The sequence below is a fragment of the Thunnus albacares genome, chromosome 16 (assembly GCF_914725855.1).
Source record: "Thunnus albacares chromosome 16, fThuAlb1.1, whole genome shotgun sequence".
NCBI lineage: Eukaryota > Metazoa > Chordata > Actinopteri > Scombriformes > Scombridae > Thunnus > Thunnus albacares.
Window position 1 is genome coordinate 28,880 of NC_058121.1, and position 19,637 is coordinate 48,516.

A 19,637-nucleotide genomic window follows, 5' to 3' on the forward strand; every position below is an offset into this window, starting at 1 on the left:
CTCTGCTAGGACAGTCAAGCATTTTGGATGAGTCTGGCTCAATTCTGATGAAAAGTGACTAGTTTGTGTCGAATAACACTGAAACTGATAGAAACATATGAAAAACATATACTGTGTGTGCCGTGACTCTGCTTGGACAGTCAAGCGTTTTGGATGAGTCTGCCTGAAGTTTGATGAAAAGTGACTAGTTGTTGTCAAATAACACTGAAACTGATAGAAACATATGAAAAAGCATATACTGTGTGTGCCGTCACTCTCCTTGTACATTCAAGCATTTTGGATGAGTCTGGTTCAATTCTGATGAAAAGTGACTAGTTTGTGTCAAATAACACTGAAATTGATAGAAACATATGAAAAAGCATATATTGTGTGTGCCGTGACTCTGCTAGGACAGTCAAGCATTTTGGATGAGTCTGGCTCAATTTTGATGAAAAGTTACTAGTTGTTGTCAAATAACACTGAAACTGATAGAAACATATGAAAAAGCATATATTGTGTGTGCCGTCACTCTCCTTGTACAGTCAAGCATTTTGGATGAGTCTGGCTCAATTCTGATGAAAAGTGACTAGTTTGTGTCAAATAACACTGAAACTGATAGAAACATATGAAAAAGCATATACTGTGTGTGCCGTCACTCTCCTTGTACAGTCAAGCATTTTGGATGAGTCTGGCTCAATTCTGATGAAAAATGACTAGTTTGTGTCGAATAACACTGAAATTGATAGAAACATATGAAAAAGCATATACTATGTGTGCCGTGACTCTGCTAGGACAGTCAAGCATTTTGGATGAGTCTGGCTCAATTTTGATGAAAAGTGACTAGTTTGTGTCGAATAACACTGAAAATGATAGAAACATATGAAAAAGCATATATTGTGTGTGCCGTGACTCTGCTAGGACAGTCAAGCATTTTGGATGAGTCTGGCTCAATTTTGATGAAAAGTGACTAGTTGTTGTCAAATAACACTGAAACTGATAGAAACATATGAAAAAGCATATACTGTGTGTGCCGTCACTCTCCTTGTACAGTCAAGCATTTTGGATGAGTCTGGCTCAATTCTGATGAAAAGTGACTAGTTTGTGTCAAATAACACTGAAACTGATAGAAACATATGAGAAAGCATATACTGTGTGTGCCGTCACTCTCCTTGTACAGTCAAGCATTTTGGATGAGTCTGGCTCAATTTTGATGAAAAGTGACTAGTTTGTGTCGAATAACACTGAAACTGATAGAAACATATGAAAAAGCATATACTGTGTGTGCCGTGATTCTGCTTGTGTACAAGCAGAGCGTTTTGGATGAGTGTGCATCGATTCTGATGAAAAGTGACTAGTTTGTGTCGAATAACACTGAAACTGATAGAAACATATGAAAAAGCATATACTGTGTGTGCCGTCACTCTCCTTGTACATTCAAGCATTTTGGATGAGTCTGGTTCAATTCTGATGAAAAGTGACTAGTTTGTGTCGAATAACACTGAAATTGATAGAAACATGTGAAAAAGCATATAATATATGCGCCGTGACTCTGCTATTACAATAAAGCATTAGGTGTGAGTCTGGCTCAATTTTGATGAAAAGTGACTAGTTTGTGTAAAATAACACTGAAACTGATAGAAACATATGAAAAAGCATATACTGTATGTGCCGTGATTCTGCTAGGACAGTCAAGCGTTTTGGATGAGTCTGGCTCAATTTTGATGAAAAGTGACTAGTTTGTGTCGAATAACACTGAAAATGATAGAAACATATGAAAAAGCATATATTGTGTGTGCCGTGACTCTGCTAGGACAGTCAAGCATTTTGGATGAGTCTGGCTCAATTTTGATGAAAACTTACTAGTTGTTGTCAAATAACACTGAAACTGATAGAAACATATGAAAAAGCATATATTGTGTGTGCCGTCACTCTCCTTGTACAGTCAAGCATTTTGGATGAGTCTGGCTCAATTCTGATGAAAAGTGACTAGTTTGTGTCAAATAACACTGAAACTGATAGAAACATATGAAAAAGCATATACTGTATGTGCTGTCACTCTCCTTGTACAGTCAAGCATTTTGGATGAGTCTGGCTCAATTTTAATGAAAAGTGACTAGTTGTTGTCGAATAACACTGAAACTGATAGAAACATATGAAAAAGCATATACTGTGTGTGCCGTGATTCTGCTAGGACAGTCAAGCGTTTTGGATGAGTCTGGCTCAATTCTGATGAAAAGTGACTAGTTGGTGTTAAATATCACTGAAATTGATAGAAACATATAAAAAAGCATATACTGTGTGTGCCTTGACTCTGCTTGTGTGCAAGCAGAGCCTTTTGGATGAGTGTGCATCAATTCTGATGAAAAGTGACTAGTTTGTGTCGAATAACACTGAAACTGATAGAAGCATATGAAAAAGCATATACTGTGTGTGCCGTGACTCTGCTTGGACAGTCAAGCATTTTGGATGAGTCTTGCTCAATTCTGATGAAAAGTGACTAATATGTGTCAAATAACACTGAAATTGATAGAAACATATGAAAAAGCATATACTATGTGTGCCGTGACTCTCCTTGGACAGTCAAGCGTTTTGGATGAGTCTGGCTCAATTCTGATGAAAAGTGACTAGTTTGTGTCAAATAACACTGAAACTGAAAGAAACATATGAAAAAGCATATACTGTGTGTGCCGTGATTCTGCTAGGACAGTCAAGCATTTTGGATGAGTCTGGCTCAATTCTGATGAAAAGTGACTAGTTTGTGTCGAATAACACTGAAACTGATAGAAACATATGAAAAAGCATATACTGTGTGTGCCGTCACTCTCCTTGTACATTCAAGCATTTTGGATGAGTCTGGTTCAATTCTGATGAAAAGTGACTAGTTTGTGTCAAATAACACTGAAACTGAAAGAAACATATGAAAAAGCATATACTATGTGCGCCATGACTCTGCTAGTACAATAAAGCATTAGGTGTGAGTCTGGCTCAATTTTGATGAAAAGTGACTAGTTTGTGTCGAATAACACTGAAAATGATAGAAACATATGAAAAAGCATATACTGTATGTGCCGTGAATCTGCTAGGACAGTCAAGCGTTTTGGATGAGTCTGGCTCAATTCTGATGAAAAGTGACTAGTTTGTGTCGAATAACACTGAAAATGATAGAAACATATGAAAAAGCATATACTGTGTGTGCCGTGACTCTGCTTGGACAGTCAAGCGTTTTGGATGAGTCTGGCTCAATTCTGATAAAAAGTGACTAGTTTGTGTCAAATAACACTGAAACTGATAGAAACATATGAAAAAGCATATACTGTGTGTGCCGTGACTCTGCTTGTGTACAAGCAGAGCGTTTTGGATGAGTGTGCATCGATTCTGATGAAACGTGACTAGTTTGTGTCGAATAACACTGAAACTGATAGAAACATATGAAAAAGCATATACTGTGTGTGCCGTCACTCTCCTTGTACAGTCAAGCATTTTGGATGAGTCTGGTTCAATTCTGATGAAAAGTGACTAGTTTGTGTCAAATAACACTGAAACTGATAGAAACATATGAAAAAGCATATATTGTGTGTGCCGTGACTCTGCTAGGACAGTCAAGCATTTTGGATGAGTCTGGCTCAATTTTGATGAAAAGTGACTAGTTTGTGTCGAATAACACTGAAAATGATAGAAACATATGAAAAAGCATATATTGTGTGTGCCGTGACTCTGCTAGGACAGTCAAGCATTTTGGATGAGTCTGGCTCAATTTTGATGAAAAGTGACTAGTTTGTGTCGAATAACACTGAAAATGATAGAAACATATGAAAAAGCATATATTGTGTGTGCCGTGACTCTGCTAGGACAGTCAAGCATTTTGGATGAGTCTGGCTCAATTCTGATGAAAAGTGACTAGTTTGTGTTAAATATCACTGAAATTGATAGAAACATATAAAAAAGCATATACTGTGTGTGCCTTGACTCTGCTTGTGTGCAAGCAGAGCGTTTTGGATGAGTGTGCATCAATTCTGATGAAAAGTGACTAGTTTGTTTCGAATAACACTGAAACTGATAGAAGCATATGAAAAAGCATATACTGTGTGTGCCGTGACTCTGCTTGGACAGTCAAGCATTTTGGATGAGTCTTGCTCAATTCTGATGAAAAGTGACTAATATGTGTCAAATAACACTGAAATTGATAGAAACATATGAAAAAGCATATACTATGTGTGCCGTGACTCTCCTTGGACAGTCAAGCGTTTTGGATGAGTCTGGCTCAATTCTGATGAAAAGTGACTAGTTTGTGTCAAATAACACTGAAACTGATAGAAACATATGAAAAAGCATATACTGTGTGTGCCGTGATTCTGCTAGGACAGTCAAGCATTTTGGATGAGTCTGGCTCAATTCTGATGAAAAGTGACTAGTTTGTGTCGAATAACACTGAAACTGATAGAAACATATGAAAAACATATACTGTGTGTGCCGTGACTCTGCTTGGACAGTCAAGCGTTTTGGATGAGTCTGGCTGAAGTTTGATGAAAAGTGACTAGTTGTTGTCGAATAACACTGAAACTGATAGAAACATATGAAAAAGCATATATTGTGTGTGCCGTCACTCTCCTTGTACATTCAAGCATTTTGGATGAGTATGGTTCAATTCTGATGAAAAGTGACTAGTTTGTGTCAAATAACACTGAAATTGATAGAAACATATGAAAAAGCATATATTGTGTGTGCCGTGACTCTGCTAGGACAGTCAAGCATTTTGGATGAGTCTGGCTCAATTTTGATGAAAAGTTACTAGTTGTTGTCAAATAACACTGAAACTGATAGAAACATATGAAAAAGCATATATTGTGTGTGCCGTCACTCTCCTTGTACATTCAAGCATTTTGGATGAGTATGGTTCAATTCTGATGAAAAGTGACTAGTTTGTGTCAAATAACACTGAAACTGAAAGAAACATATGAAAAAGCATATACTATGTGCGCCGTGACTCTGCTAGTACAATAAAGCATTAGGTGTGAGTCTGGCTCAATTTTGATGAAAAGTGACTAGTTTGTGTCGAATAACACTGAAAATGATAGAAACATATGAAAAAGCATATACTGTATGTGCCGTGAATCTGCTAGGACAGTCAAGCGTTTTGGATGAGTCTGGCTCAATTCTGATGAAAAGTGACTAGTTTGTGTCGAATAACACTGAAAATGATAGAAACATATGAAAAAGCATATACTGTGTGTGCCGTGACTCTGCTTGGACAGTCAAGCGTTTTGGATGAGTCTGGCTCAATTCTGATGAAAAGTGACTAGTTTGTGTCAAATAACACTGAAACTGATAGAAACATATGAAAAAGCATATACTGTGTGTGCCGTGACTCTGCTTGTGTACAAGCAGAGCGTTTTGGATGAGTGTGCATCGATTCTGATGAAAAGTGACTAGTTTGTGTCGAATAACACTGAAACTGATAGAAACATATGAAAAAGCATATACTGTGTGTGCCGTCACTCTCCTTGTACAGTCAAGCATTTTGGATGAGACTGGCTCAATTCTGATGAAAAGTGACTAGTTTGTGTCAAATAACACTGAAATTGATAGAAACATATGAAATAGCATATACTGTGTGTGCCGTGACTCTGCTAGGACAGTCAAGCATTTTGGATGAGTCTGGCTCAATTTTGATGAAAAGTGACTAGTTTGTGTCGAATAACACTGAAAATGATAGAAACATATGAAAAAGCATATATTGTGTGTGCCGTGACTCTGCTAGGACAGTCAAGCATTTTGGATGAGTCTGGCTCAGTTTTAATGAAAAGTGACTAGTTGTTGTCGAATAACACTGAAACTGATAGAAACATATGAAAAAGCATATACTGTGTGTGCCGTGACTCTGCTTGGACAGTCAAGCGTTTTGGATGAGTCTGGCTGAAGTTTGATGAAAAGTGACTAGTTGTTGTCAAATAACACTGAAACTGATAGAAACATATGAAAAAGCATATACTGTGTGTGCCGTCACTCTCCTTGTACAGTCAAGCATTTTGGATGAGTCTGGTTCAATTCTGATGAAAAGTGACTAGTTTGTGTCAAATAACACTGAAATTGATAGAAACATATGAAAAAGCATATACTGTGTGTGCCGTCACTCTCCTTGTACAGTCAAGCATTTTGGATGAGTCTGGCTCAATTCTGATGAAAAATGACTAGTTTGTGTCGAATAACACTGAAATTGATAGAAACATATGAAAAAGCATATATTGTGTGTGCCGTGACTCTGCTAGGACAGTCAAGCATTTTGGATGAGTCTGGCTCAATTTTGATGAAAAGTGACTTGTTTGTGTCGAATAACACTGAAAATGATAGAAACATATGAAAAAGCATATACTGTGTGTGCCGTGACTCTGCTAGGACAGTCAAGCATTTTGGATGAGTCTGGCTCAATTTTGATGAAAAGTGACTAGTTGTTGTCAAATAACACTGAAACTGATAGAAACATATGAAAAAGCATATACTGTGTGTGCCGTCACTCTCCTTGTACAGTCAAGCATTTTGGATGAGTCTGGCTCAATTCTGATGAAAAGTGACTAGTTTGTGTCAAATAACACTGAAACTGATAGAAACATATGAGAAAGCATATACTGTGTGTGCCGTCACTCTCCTTGTACAGTCAAGCATTTTGGATGAGTCTGGCTCAATTTTGATGAAAAGTGACTAGTTTGTGTCGAATAACACTGAAACTGATAGAAACATATGAAAAAGCATATATTGTGTGTGCCGTGACTCTGCTAGGACAGTCAAGCATTTTGGATGAGTCTGGCTCAATTTTGATGAAAAGTGACTAGTTTGTGTCGAATAACACTGAAAATGATAGAAACATATGAAAAAGCATATATTGTGTGTGCCGTGACTCTGCTAGGACAGTCAAGCATTTTGGATGAGTCTGGCTCAGTTTTAATGAAAAGTGACTAGTTGTTGTCGAATAACACTGAAACTGATAGAAACATATGAAAAAACATATACTGTGTGTGCCGTGACTCTGCTTGGACAGTCAAGCGTTTTGGATGAGTCTGGCTGAAGTTTGATGAAAAGTGACTAGTTGTTGTCAAATAACACTGAAACTGATAGAAACATATGAAAAAGCATATACTGTGTGTGCCGTCACTCTCCTTGTACATTCAAGCATTTTGGATGAGTCTGGTTCAATTCTGATGAAAAGTGACTAGTTTGTGTCAAATAACACTGAAATTGATAGAAACATATGAAAAAGCATATACTGTGTGTGCCGTCACTCTCCTTGTACAGTCAAGCATTTTGGATGAGTCTGGCTCAATTCTGATGAAAAGTGACTAGTTTGTGTCGAATAACACTGAAATTGATAGAAACATATGAAAAAGCATATACTGTGTGTGCCGTGACTCTGCTAGGACAGTCAAGCGTTTTGGATGAGTCTGGCTCAATTTTGATGAAAAGTGACTAGTTTGTGTCGAATAACACTGAAAATGATAGAAACATATGAAAAAGCATATACTATGTGCGCCGTGACTCTGCTAGGACAGTCAAGCATTTTGGATGAGTCTGGCTCAATTTTGATGAAAAGTGACTAGTTGTTGTCAAATAACACTGAAACTGATAGAAACATATGAAAAAGCATATATTGTGTGTGCCGTCACTCTCCTTGTACAGTCAAGCATTTTGGATGAGTCTGGCTCAATTCTGATGAAAAGTGACTAGTTTGTGTCAAATAACACTGAAACTGATAGAAACATATGAGAAAGCATATACTGTGTGTGCCGTCACTCTCCTTGTACAGTCAAGCATTTTGGATGAGTCTGGCTCAATTTTGATGAAAAGTGACTAGTTTGTGTCGAATAACACTGAAACTGATAGAAACATATGAAAAAGCATATACTGTGTGTGCCGTGATTCTGCTAGGACAGTCAAGCGTTTTGGATGAGTCTGGCTCAATTCTGATGAAAAGTGACTAGTTTGTGTTAAATATCACTGAAACTGATAGAAACATATAAAAAAGCATATACTGTGTGTGCCGTGACTCTGCTTGTGTACAAGCAGAGCGTTTTGGATGAGTGTGCATCGATTCTGATGAAAAGTGACTAGTTTGTGTCGAATAACACTGAAACTGATAGAAACATATGAAAAAGCATATACTGTGTGTGCCGTCACTCTCCTTGTACATTCAAGCATTTTGGATGAGTCTGGTTCAATTCTGATGAAAAGTGACTAGTTTGTGTCGAATAACACTGAAATTGATAGAAACATGTGAAAAAGCATATAATATATGCGCCGTGACTCTGCTATTACAATAAAGCATTAGGTGTGAGTCTGGCTCAATTTTGATGAAAAGTGACTAGTTTGTGTAAAATAACACTGAAACTGATAGAAACATATGAAAAAGCATATACTGTATGTGCCGTGATTCTGCTAGGACAGTCAAGCGTTTTGGATGAGTCTGGCTCAATTCTGATGAAAAGTGACTAGTTTGTGTTAAATATCACTGAAACTGATAGAAACATATGAAAAAGCATATACTGTGTGTGCCTTGACTCTGCTTGTGTGCAAGCAGAGTGTTTTGGATGAGACTGCATCTATTCTGATGAAAAGTGACTAGTTTGTGTCGAATAACACTGAAACTGATAGAAACATATGAAAAAGCATATACTGTGTGTGCCGTGACTCTGCTTGGACAGTCAAGCATTTTGGATGAGTCTTGCTCAATTCTGATGAAAAGTGACTAATATGTGTCAAATAACACTGAAATTGATAGAAACATATGAAAAAGCATATACTATGTGTGCCGTGACTCTCCTTGGATAGTCAAGCGTTTTGGATGAGTCTGGCTCAATTCTGATGAAAAGTGACTAGTTTGTGTCAAATAACACTGAAACTGATAGAAACATATGAAAAAGCATATACTGTGTGTGCCGTCACTCTCCTTGTACAGTCAAGCATTTTGGATGAGTCTGGCTCAATTTTGATGAAAAGTGACTAGTTTGTGTCGAATAACACTGAAACTGATAGAAACATATGAAAAAGCATATACTGTGTGTGCCGTGACTCTGCTTGTGTACAAGCAGAGCGTTTTGAATGAGTGTGCATCGATTCTGATGAAAAGTGACTGGTTTGTGTCAAATAACACTGAAATTGATAGAAACATATGAAAAAGCATATAATGTGTGTGCCTTGACTCTGCTTGTACAGTCAAGTGTTTTGGATGAGTCTGGCTCAATTCTGATGAAAAGTGACTAGTTTGTGTCAAATGACACTGAAATTGATAGAAACATATGAAACAGCATATAATATGTGTGCCGTGACTCTGCTAATTCAATAAAGCATTAGGTGTGAGTCTGGCTCAATTCTGGTGAAAAGTGACTAGTTTGTGTCGAATAACACTGAAAATGATAGAAACATATGAAAAAGCATATACTGTATGTGCCGTGATTCTGCTAGGACAGTCAAGCGTTTTGGATGAGTCTGGCTCAATTCTGATGAAAAGTGACTAGTTTGTGTCGAATAACACTGAAATTGATAGAAACATGTGAAAAAGCATATACTATGTGCGCCGTGACTCTGCTAGTTCAATAAAGCATTAGGTGTGAGTCTGGCTCAATTTTGATAAAAAGTGACTAGTTTGTGTCGAATAACACTGAAAATGATAGAAACATACGAAAAAGCATATACTGTATGTGCCGTGATTCTGCTAGGACAGTCAAGCGTTTTGGATGAGTCTGGCTCAATTCTGATGAAAAATGACTAGTTTGTGTCGAATGACACTGAAACTGATAGAAACATATGAAAAAGCATATATTGTGTGTGCCGTCACTCTCCTTGTACAGTCAAGCATTTTGGAAGAGTCTGGTTCAATTCTGATGAAAAGTGACTAGTTTGTGTCAAATAACACTGAAATTGATAGAAACATATGAAAAAGCATATATTGTGTGTGCCGTGACTCTGCTAGGACAGTCAAGCATTTTGGATGAGTCTGGCTCAATTTTGATGAAAAGTGACTAGTTTGTGTCGAATAACACTGAAAATGATAGAAACATATGAAAAAGCATATAATGTGTGTGCCGTGACTCTGCTAGGACAGTCAAGCATTTTGGATGAGTCTGGCTCAATTTTGATGAAAAGTGACTAGTTGTTGTCAAATAACACTGAAACTGATAGAAACATATGAAAAAGCATATATTGTGTGTGCCGTCACTCTCCTTGTACAGTCAAGCATTTTGGATGAGTCTGGCTCAATTCTGATGAAAAGTGACTAGTTTGTGTCAAATAACACTGAAACTGATAGAAACATATGAAAAAGCATATACTGTGTGTGCCGTCACTCTCCTTGTACAGTCAAGCATTTTGGATGAGTCTTGCTCAATTTTGATGAAAAGTGACTAGTTTGTGTCGAATAACACTGAAACTGATAGAAACATATGAAAAAGCATATACTGTGTGTGCCGTGATTCTGCTAGGACAGTCAAGCGTTTTGGATGAGTCTGGCTCAATTCTGATGAAAAGTGACTAGTTTGTGTTAAATATCACTGAAACTGATAGAAACATATAAAAAAGCATATACTGTGTGTGCCGTGACTCTGCTTGTACAGTCAAGCATTTTGGATGAGTCTGGTTCAATTATGATGAAAAGTGACTAGTTTGTGTCGAATAACACTGAAACTGATAGAAACATATGAAAAAGCATATATTGTGTGTGCCGTGACTCTGCTAGGACAGTCAAGCATTTTGGATGAGTCTGGCTCAATTTTGATGAAAAGTTACTAGTTGTTGTCAAATAACACTGAAACTGATAGAAACATATGAAAAAGCATATATTGTGTGTGCCGTCACTCTCCTTGTACAGTCAAGCATTTTGGATGAGTCTGGCTCAATTCTGATGAAAAGTGACTAGTTTGTGTCAAATAACACTGAAACTGATAGAAACATATGAAAAAGCATATACTGTGTGTGCCGTCACTCTCCTTGTACAGTCAAGCATTTTGGATGAGTCTGGCTCAATTCTGATGAAAAGTGACTAGTTTGTGTCGAATAACACTGAAATTGATAGAAACATGTGAAAAAGCATATACTATGTGTGCCGTGACTCTGCTATTACAATAAAGCATTACGTGTGAGTCTGGCTCAATTCTGATGAAAAGTGACTAGTTTGTGTAAAATAACACTGAAACTGATAGAAACATATGAAAAAGCATATACTGTATGTGCCGTGATTCTGCTAGGACAGTCAAGCGTTTTGGATGAGTCTGGCTCAATTTTGATGAAAAGTGACTAGTTTGTGTCGAATAAAACTGAAAATGATAGAAACATATGAAAAAGCATATACTATGTGTGCCGTGACTCTCCTTGGACAGTCAAGCGTTTTGGATGAGTCTGGCTCAATTCTGATGAAAAGTGACTAGTTTGTGTCAAATAACACTGAAACTGATAGAAACATATGAAAAAGCATATACTGTGTGTGCCTTGACTCTGCTTGTGTGCAAGCAGAGTGTTTTGGATGAGTGTGCATCAATTCTGATGAAAAGTGACTAGTTTGTGTCGAATAACATTGAAACTGATAGAAACATATGAAAAAGCATATACTATGTGTGCCGTGACTCTGCTAATTCAATAAAGCATTAGGTGTGAGTCTGGCTCAATTCTGGTGAAAAGTGACTAGTTTGTGTCGAATAACACTGAAAATGATAGAAACATATGAAAAAGCATATACTGTATGTGCCGTGATTCTGCTAGGACAGTCAATCGTTTTGGATGAGTCTGGCTCAATTCTGATGAAAAGTGACTAGTTTGTGTCGAATAACACTGAAATTGATAGAAACATGTGAAAAAGCATATACTATGTGCGCCGTGACTCTGCTAGTTCAATAAAGCATTAGGTGTGAGTCTGGCTCAATTTTGATAAAAAGTGACTAGTTTGTGTCGAATAACACTGAAAATGATAGAAACATACGAAAAAGCATATACTGTATGTGCCGTGACTCTGCTAGGACAGTCAAGCGTTTTGGATGAGTCTGGCTCAATTCTGATGAAAAGTGACTAGTTTGTGTCGAATAACACTGAAACTGATAGAAACATATGAAAAACCATATACTGTGTGTGCCGTGACTCTGCTTGGACAGTCAAGCGTTTTGGATGAGTCTGGCTCAATTCTGATGAAAAGTGACTAGTTGTTGTCAAATAACACTGAAACTGCTAGAAACATATGAAAAAGCATATATTGTGTGTGCCGTCACTCTCCTTGTACAGTCAAGCATTTTGGATGAGTCTTGCTCAATTCTGATGAAAAGTGACTAATATGTGTCAAATAACACTGAAATTGATAGAAACATATGAAAAAGCATATAATATGTGTGCCGTGACTCTCCTTGTACAGTCAAGCATTTTGGATGAGTCTGGCTCAATTCTGATGAAAAGTGACTAGTTTGTGTCGAATAACACTGAAATTCATAGAAACATATGAAACATATAAACATAGAAACCCTAACCCTAACCCCAACCCCTAACCCTAACCTAACCCTAACCCCTAACCCTACCCTAACCCTAACCCTAAACCCTAACCCTACCCTAACCCTAACCTAACCTAACCCTAACCCTCTAACTCTCTAACCCTAACCCTACCCTAACCCCTAACCCCTAACCTAACCCTACCCTACCCTAATCCTAACCCTAACCCTAAACCCTAACCCTAACCCTAATCCCTAATCCTAACCCTACCCTAACCCTAACCCTACCCTAACCCCTAACCTTAACTCTAACCCCTAACCCTACCCTAACCCTAACCCTAACCTAACCCTAACCCTCTAACTCTCTAACCCTATCCTAACCTTACCCTAACCCTAACCTTACCCTAACCCTAACCCTAACCCTACCCTAACCCCTAACCTTAACTCTAACCCCTAACCTTAACTCTAACCCCTAACCCTAACCCTAACCCCTAACCCTAACCCTAACCCTCTAACTCTCTAACCCTAACCTAACCCTAACTTAACCCTAACCCCTAACCCTAACCCCAACCCCTAACCCTAACCCTAACTCTCTAACTCTCTAACCCTAACCCTACCCTAACCCCTAACCCCTAACCCTAAACCCTAAACCCTAACCCTAACCCTAATCCCTAATCCTAACCCTACCCTAACCCTAACCCTACCCTAACCCCTAGCCCTACCCTAACCCTAACCCCTAACCTAACCCTAACCCTCTAACCCTATCCTAACCCTAACCCTAACCCTAACCCTACCCTAACCCCTAACCTTAACCCTAACCCTAACCCTAACCCTCTAACTCTCTAACCCTAACCTAACCCTAACCCCTAACCCTAACCCCTAACCCTAACCTCTAACCCTAAACCCTAACCTCTAACCCTAAACCCTAACCCTAACCTAACCCTAACCCCTAACCCTAACCCTCTAACTCTCTAACCCTAACCCTACCCTAACCCCTAACCCCTAACCCTAACCCTAATCCCTAATCCTAACCCTACCCTAACCCTAACCCTACCCTAACCCCTAACCTTAACTCTAACCCCTAACCCTACCCTAACCCTAACCCCTAACCTAACCCTAACCCTCTAACTCTCTAACCCTATCCTAACCCTAACCCTAACCCTACCCTAACCCTAACCTTAACTCTAACCCCTAACCCTAACCCTAACCCCTAACCCTAACCCTAACCCTAACCTAACCTAACCCTAACCCTCTAACTCTCTAACCCTAACCTAACCCTAACCCCTAACCCTAACCCCAACCCCTAACCCTAACCTCTAACCCTAAACCCTAACCTCTAACCCTAAACCCTAACCTCTAACCCTAAACCCTAACCCTAACCCTAACCCTCTAACTCTCTAACCCTAACCCTAACCTCTAACCCTAACCTAACCCTACCCTAACCCTAACCCTAACCCTAACCCCTAACCCTAACCCTCTAACTATCTAACCCTAACCTAACCCTAACCCCTAACCCTAACCTTACCCTAACCCTACCCTAACCCTACCCTAACCCTAACCCTACCCTAACTCTAACCCCTAACCTTAACTCTAACCCCTAACCCTAACCCTAACCCTACCCTAACCCTAACCCTAACCCTAACCCTAACCAGCTGGGACAAGAGGTCTTATGTAGAGCTTTTCGTGACGGAAACTGGCCCCCAGATGGTCTCTCGCCTGGCAATCATCCGCTCCCACATCCTCCACCAGGTGGAACGGAGAGGACTCTGTTTTCCCAGTAAGCTGGACCGCTACAGGGAGCAGGGCATGCCGTGGCTGGAAAAGTGTCTTGTGGGGCTGCCCAATAAGATGGTCCATGGGGAGAAATTAGAGACGCTCACGTTCCTTTCATGCATCATCGAAAATGGAGACTACATGGACTACGTGGCACCACGCGAGCTCACACTGGACCTGCCTTTGAGGCAATCAAAGATGCAGGAATTACATCTGCAGTCCCACCACAGTCTCCCGAAAGTTGGGCCCTTGGTGGTGTGGCGCCTGCACGAGGACATTCCGTGCAGGGTACCAAAACTAGAAACACATCTGACTTCCAAAGAGCCCCAAAACAAAAAAAACCCGCCAGGAAGAGCCAGAGGACATCCAGGCTGTGGATGAGGAGGACAGACCAGCTGACATACAGAAGCAGACACTGGGGTATATCCCCATAAACTGCCATCCACGCTGGTCAGCCACTGAGCTCTCCTTTGTTGACCTGACCAGAATAGTCTCACACAGAAAGGCAGATATTGCATATTTAAAACAATGTGAGCAAAACCTGGTCCCTGCCAGACATTTTAAGGCGTTTATCAAAAAGAGGCAGAGGATGCAGAGAGACAACTAAGTCCAAAGAAGATTTTTCATGTTATGTTGTTAGTTTTCTTAAGTTCATTGTTATGATTACAGCATCTGCGCATTGGTGTGTTCATACTTCATTAGTATTACTATAAGAAAAACAAAAGAAAGAAGTAGTAAGTTTAAACAAATTTTTTTTAAAAAAAACAAACAAAAAAACAAACAAAAAAAACCTCCACATGGACTCTGACTTGACGTGGCGTGGGGGCTTGCGTGCCTCGGATGCACTGAGGCCAGACCAAAGAGTCCACAACTTACCTTTAAATACTTACCTACCTCTTATACCTTAATGCCTACTTCATCTCTCATGGGTGTCAAGATTTTTCGAAAAGTCACTCCATGAGTGGTATGAATAGACTCCAAATGACCTGAAACGTGCTCCTAAATACTTTCTGCGTGCTCGATTTTGGCCTCCAAATTTTCATCCCATTCATTTCCAATGGGGAGGACATTTTGCTCTATAACTCGGGAACCAAAAGTCATAGAGACTCGGGAGTGGGTGGCATCAGACCTAATTCGGGGGCTCTGAACGCGCCAGTCTTGGACCCATGTCTCTACGACCTTCCGTTCCTGATATACAGCCATTTCAAAAACAGGAAGTGACGTATCTCAGGACCGGAAGCTCGCACATGCTCGTGGGTGGCACTGTTGGAAAGGCCGTGCCTGAATTAGTGGGGATGGAGCTTGGTTCCAAGTCTCTATGACCTCCCTATCAAAAGTTATTCACGTTTGTCCCGTTTTGTCCAGTGTGACAAACCTCGTTTTACCCCCATACCTAACCCTAACCCTAACCCTAACCCCCTAACCCTAACCCCTAACCCTAACCCCTAACCCTAACCCCTAACCCTAACCCCAACCCCAACCCCTAACCCCTAACCCCAACCCTAACCCCTAACCCTAACCCCTAACCCCCTAACCCTAACCCCCTAACCCTAACCCCCTAACCCTAACCCCCTAACCCTAACCCCCTAACCCTAACCCCCTAACCCTAACCCCCTAACCCTAACCCCTAACCCTAACCCCCTAACCCCTACCACCCTAACCCTAACCCTAACCCCCTAACCCTAACCTTAAAACACATCTCTCAATAAGTATCAATAAACTCCTGCCAACTTCCAGTCAAAACTGTTTTGCTACTGAAAAAAAAAATCTGATGTCATTATCAACATTCAATGGAAATGAAGTCACCTGTTTAACATCTTTGGTGCAGTCAGATGCCCAGGCTGCATGGTGAGGATGTGCTTCAGTTGAAACCTTGTGTAGAGAAAGGGAAAAAAATCTCATTAAATAACCAGTAAGACACAATAAGACTGTACCTGTTGATACGTAGTGAGTTAACAACACAATTATCTATACAGGAGAATGATAGGAGTAAACTATTACTAGGGAAACTCAAGCTCATGTAAAAATACTTGGTGACTGACCAAAGCTCTATTCATTATTACGCTACACGGTGCACCTGTTTTGTTTATTTTGTGAAAATACTGTGAAATTACGGTAGACTCAAACAGCAACTTGTTAGCTCTTTGTGAAAATGAAGTTCTGTCTATACCTTTAATCTCCATGGCCAGTCCGAATCTCCATAGTTGTAGGTTATCTCTTCCCCTGGCCTGATGTCCTTGATTGCAAATAAACAGAGATGAGGCTTTCTATCCACAGTGATGATCCTCATTCTGCTGTTTGGGCTTACATGATCATCGTTGATGAGTCTCCCTAGGGAGTCGTCCTCTCTGGCTGCATCAATACTGAAATTGCAAAAAATTCTGATTACAAAATGTAAAAGTATAATGACAGAAGCACACTATACTGAATGAATACATAAATCACCATCACCTCTACTACTATTACTACTACTACTATTGCCACTACTAACATCAAGTTAGTACAAAATGGCAGTTTGTTTTTCTGGGTGAAATTAAACTTACAAAAAATACTGTAAATTAAGTATGACAACACATGTACCATAGTTTTTTTCCCATTGCAGAGAAATTCAAACATGAAAACCTTCAGGGGATCGTGGTTCAGTCTTAGCCTGTTTTCATGTTCCTGTTTGCCTATGATTTCCAATTGATATTCAATAAGAAAGTCTCCCTTCTGAAAGTGGCGGCAACTGAACACTCCTCGACCTAACGAAGAACAGAAGATGTGTCAGAAATATGAAGAGATTAAAGCAATAATTAAAAGTATACCTGTGCTAAAGAATTTTTAACAAATGGCAACTCACCTTTAAATGAATTAATATATTTTATATTGAATCCATCCTTGTCTTTGCCCAAGGATGCAAAATATGCTGCCTCTTCTTTAGGATTAATCTTCACTCTCTGTGGCCTTATTGCTGACATCTCATGCTAAAGATAATGATGACTTCAGTAAAGCTATAGAAAAAAAATCTGATCAGTTTAATTATCATAGTTTGTTAACAACTTACTGCAGACCTATTTTACAGTTGACTTTCAGTCTTTTAAGTGTCTGTGTAGGAAATGTGCCAAATAGATATGCTGTACAAATAAATTTGCCTTGCCTTACCAGTAAGCCATATGTCAGACTCGGGGAAGCAGGAGTGGACCCAAACGCAGAGGCTGGAATGCAGATATGATGAAAAAAACTCTCCTTTAATTGTGGATGGTCATGAACAGTCAAACAGAGCAGAACAGAACTAGCAGATGCGACAACACAAAACGATCCAACAAGGACTGAACAGAAAACCAGAACTTAAAAAGAAACTGAACTAACAAGGAGATGAGGTGCAGGTGGGGAGATGGGTGGAGAACTCAAGAGAGGGGAGTGAACATACAGGGAGCTGATCGGCTGAGGACACACAGGGAGCAGGGCAGGGCTGACGAGGCTAACACAGGGCAGGTGTGGGGAAAACAGAGCAGGGCAGGACTAACAAGTCCAAATGCAGGGCAGGTGTGGAGGAGCACATGAACACACAAGGGAAACAGAACAAAAACCCAGAAAACAAACTCAATGCCATCTACACTAACCCATCCAAAACCAACCACAAACACAAACCCAAGCACACAACCCAACAAACCAATGACGCAGTCCTCCAAAACCCACCACCCAACCCATACAAGAAAACTCCCATGAACCGAAGGACCAAACAGAAGTGCAAAACCAGGAGACCCCAAAGAACACAACACAAGACCAAAAAACACCCAAAGTCCAGGCAAGATGTGACACCATACTGGTGAATAAGCACATAGTTTTGAACCTAGACTAAATTAAGTCAAGGGTCAAAGTGTAAATGCCCTGAAAAGGCAGTATATGTGTCAAAGATGTGTAGACACAAACTTTCCTCTGGTCATGTATTATAATGACTGAACACTACACAACTACATAACATTACAATCAATACTGTACATACATAGTATACTAGTTCTGTACATACTAGTACAGGTGTCACAAGACAGCTCTCCTAAATGTTTGCAGTATTGTGTAACAAACACTAATAAACTTTACTGAAATGCGTATATTAAACAGGATAATATATATATACATATATATTTGTGTGTGTGTGTATTCATGGACTATTGTTATAGATTATTATTACCATGGATTCATAATTCACAAACTAAAGTGTGATAACTTTGCTCATGTCTAGTGCTGATAGCACTACCTCATAATGTACAACCTACAACACTACCAGTACACTGAATTAATAACAAAGACATTTCAGCAAACATACAACATACATAAATTTACAGGATAGTCTGCAAACTACATCGCCAGTCGAGTGATTTTCCCCACATCACTTACTTAGTCCAAAGACGACACTGCGATTAGCATAACATGACATTAGCATTGTTAGCTTATTCGCCGTCAGTTAGCATAACATTAGGTTAGCATGGTTAGCTTATTGGTCATCCTGTAATTAACGTCATTACTCCACAATGTACTGACATACCGTAATACTAATACTTTCCCGAGAACATATACGCATTCATCTAACACACTACTGAATCATATATACGGAATCATACCTGAAAAGGGAGTTTCTCACGAAAGCAGAAGTATCACATTTTCACTTATAATTTCTCTCACTCTATCAACCATGTCCAAGCAAAGCCAACGTTAGCTAAACTAAGCTAAACTAAACTGTCCTCAAACTAAGCTAGCATTGGCATTAATTTCCCAGAAATTTATATGATCAATTGCTGGATGAAATGGCACTTTCAACTAGCTACCGATATCAAAAAAGCTGCCTTGACTAGTTTCTGGATGCGAAATGTAGTGCTGGGTTTTGAGTCTTACCTCTTCTCCACAGGTGCAGGTGAAAATGTGCTGGTTCAGCAGGATATAACATAATGTTAACCAGGAAATGATTTGGTGGCTGGCTGAAGAGAGGTCACCTTGTTTAGGGTAACAGCAGTTTTGACAAAAACCGTAATTATGAGGACAGGCGACTGTCAGCCAATCAAAAGCTGTGAACTTTACACGTGTGAATTATTCATTAGTGGGTGCAGTTACATTGACCCACCTACAGAGGCCACTGTGTCATACACAGATTTTACACAAATTCACGTAAATCTGAATTGTGGAGACATTTGCTGAAACTTTGGATTCTGGGTCTCTACACCTATAGAAACACGTCTACGCTGTCCGAATTATGAGGACCCTGTCCTCACAATTCAAAATGTCCTCACAGTGTGGCATGTATTCATGCAAAATGTCTCCATAAACTACAAATGCTCATACACACTCACTCACACACACACAAACACACACACACACACTCACACACAAACACACACTCACACACACACACACACACACACTCACGCACACACTAACACACACTAACACTCACACACA

General features: G+C 39.6%; 1 protein-coding gene across 1 annotated transcript; it reads right to left on the bottom strand.

The window, feature by feature from the left end:
- Positions 1-15,938: 15,938 nt before the first annotated feature.
- LOC122965594 (N-lysine methyltransferase KMT5A-A-like) lies at positions 15,939-17,073 on the bottom strand. Its single transcript, XM_044329747.1, has 4 exons — positions 16,782-17,073; positions 16,510-16,564; positions 16,372-16,437; positions 15,939-16,073 (listed from the first exon to the last, which is right to left on the bottom strand). The coding sequence occupies exons 1-4, from the start codon at positions 16,796-16,798 to the stop codon at positions 15,939-15,941; spliced, it is 273 nt and encodes a 90-aa protein (XP_044185682.1). The 5' UTR covers positions 16,799-17,073.
- Positions 17,074-19,637: the final 2,564 nt, after the last annotated feature.

Bases quoted from the DNA above. Each gene is read 5' to 3' on its own strand.
- LOC122965594 (XM_044329747.1), bottom strand. The intron at 16,438-16,509 runs GTAAGCCCAAAC...TTTGCAATCAAG, and splicing joins GACTCATCAACGATGATCAT to GACATCAGGCCAGGGGAAGA. The intron at 16,074-16,371 runs GTATAGACAGAA...TCTCTACACAAG, and splicing joins ACTGGCCATGGAGATTAAAG to GTTTCAACTGAAGCACATCC.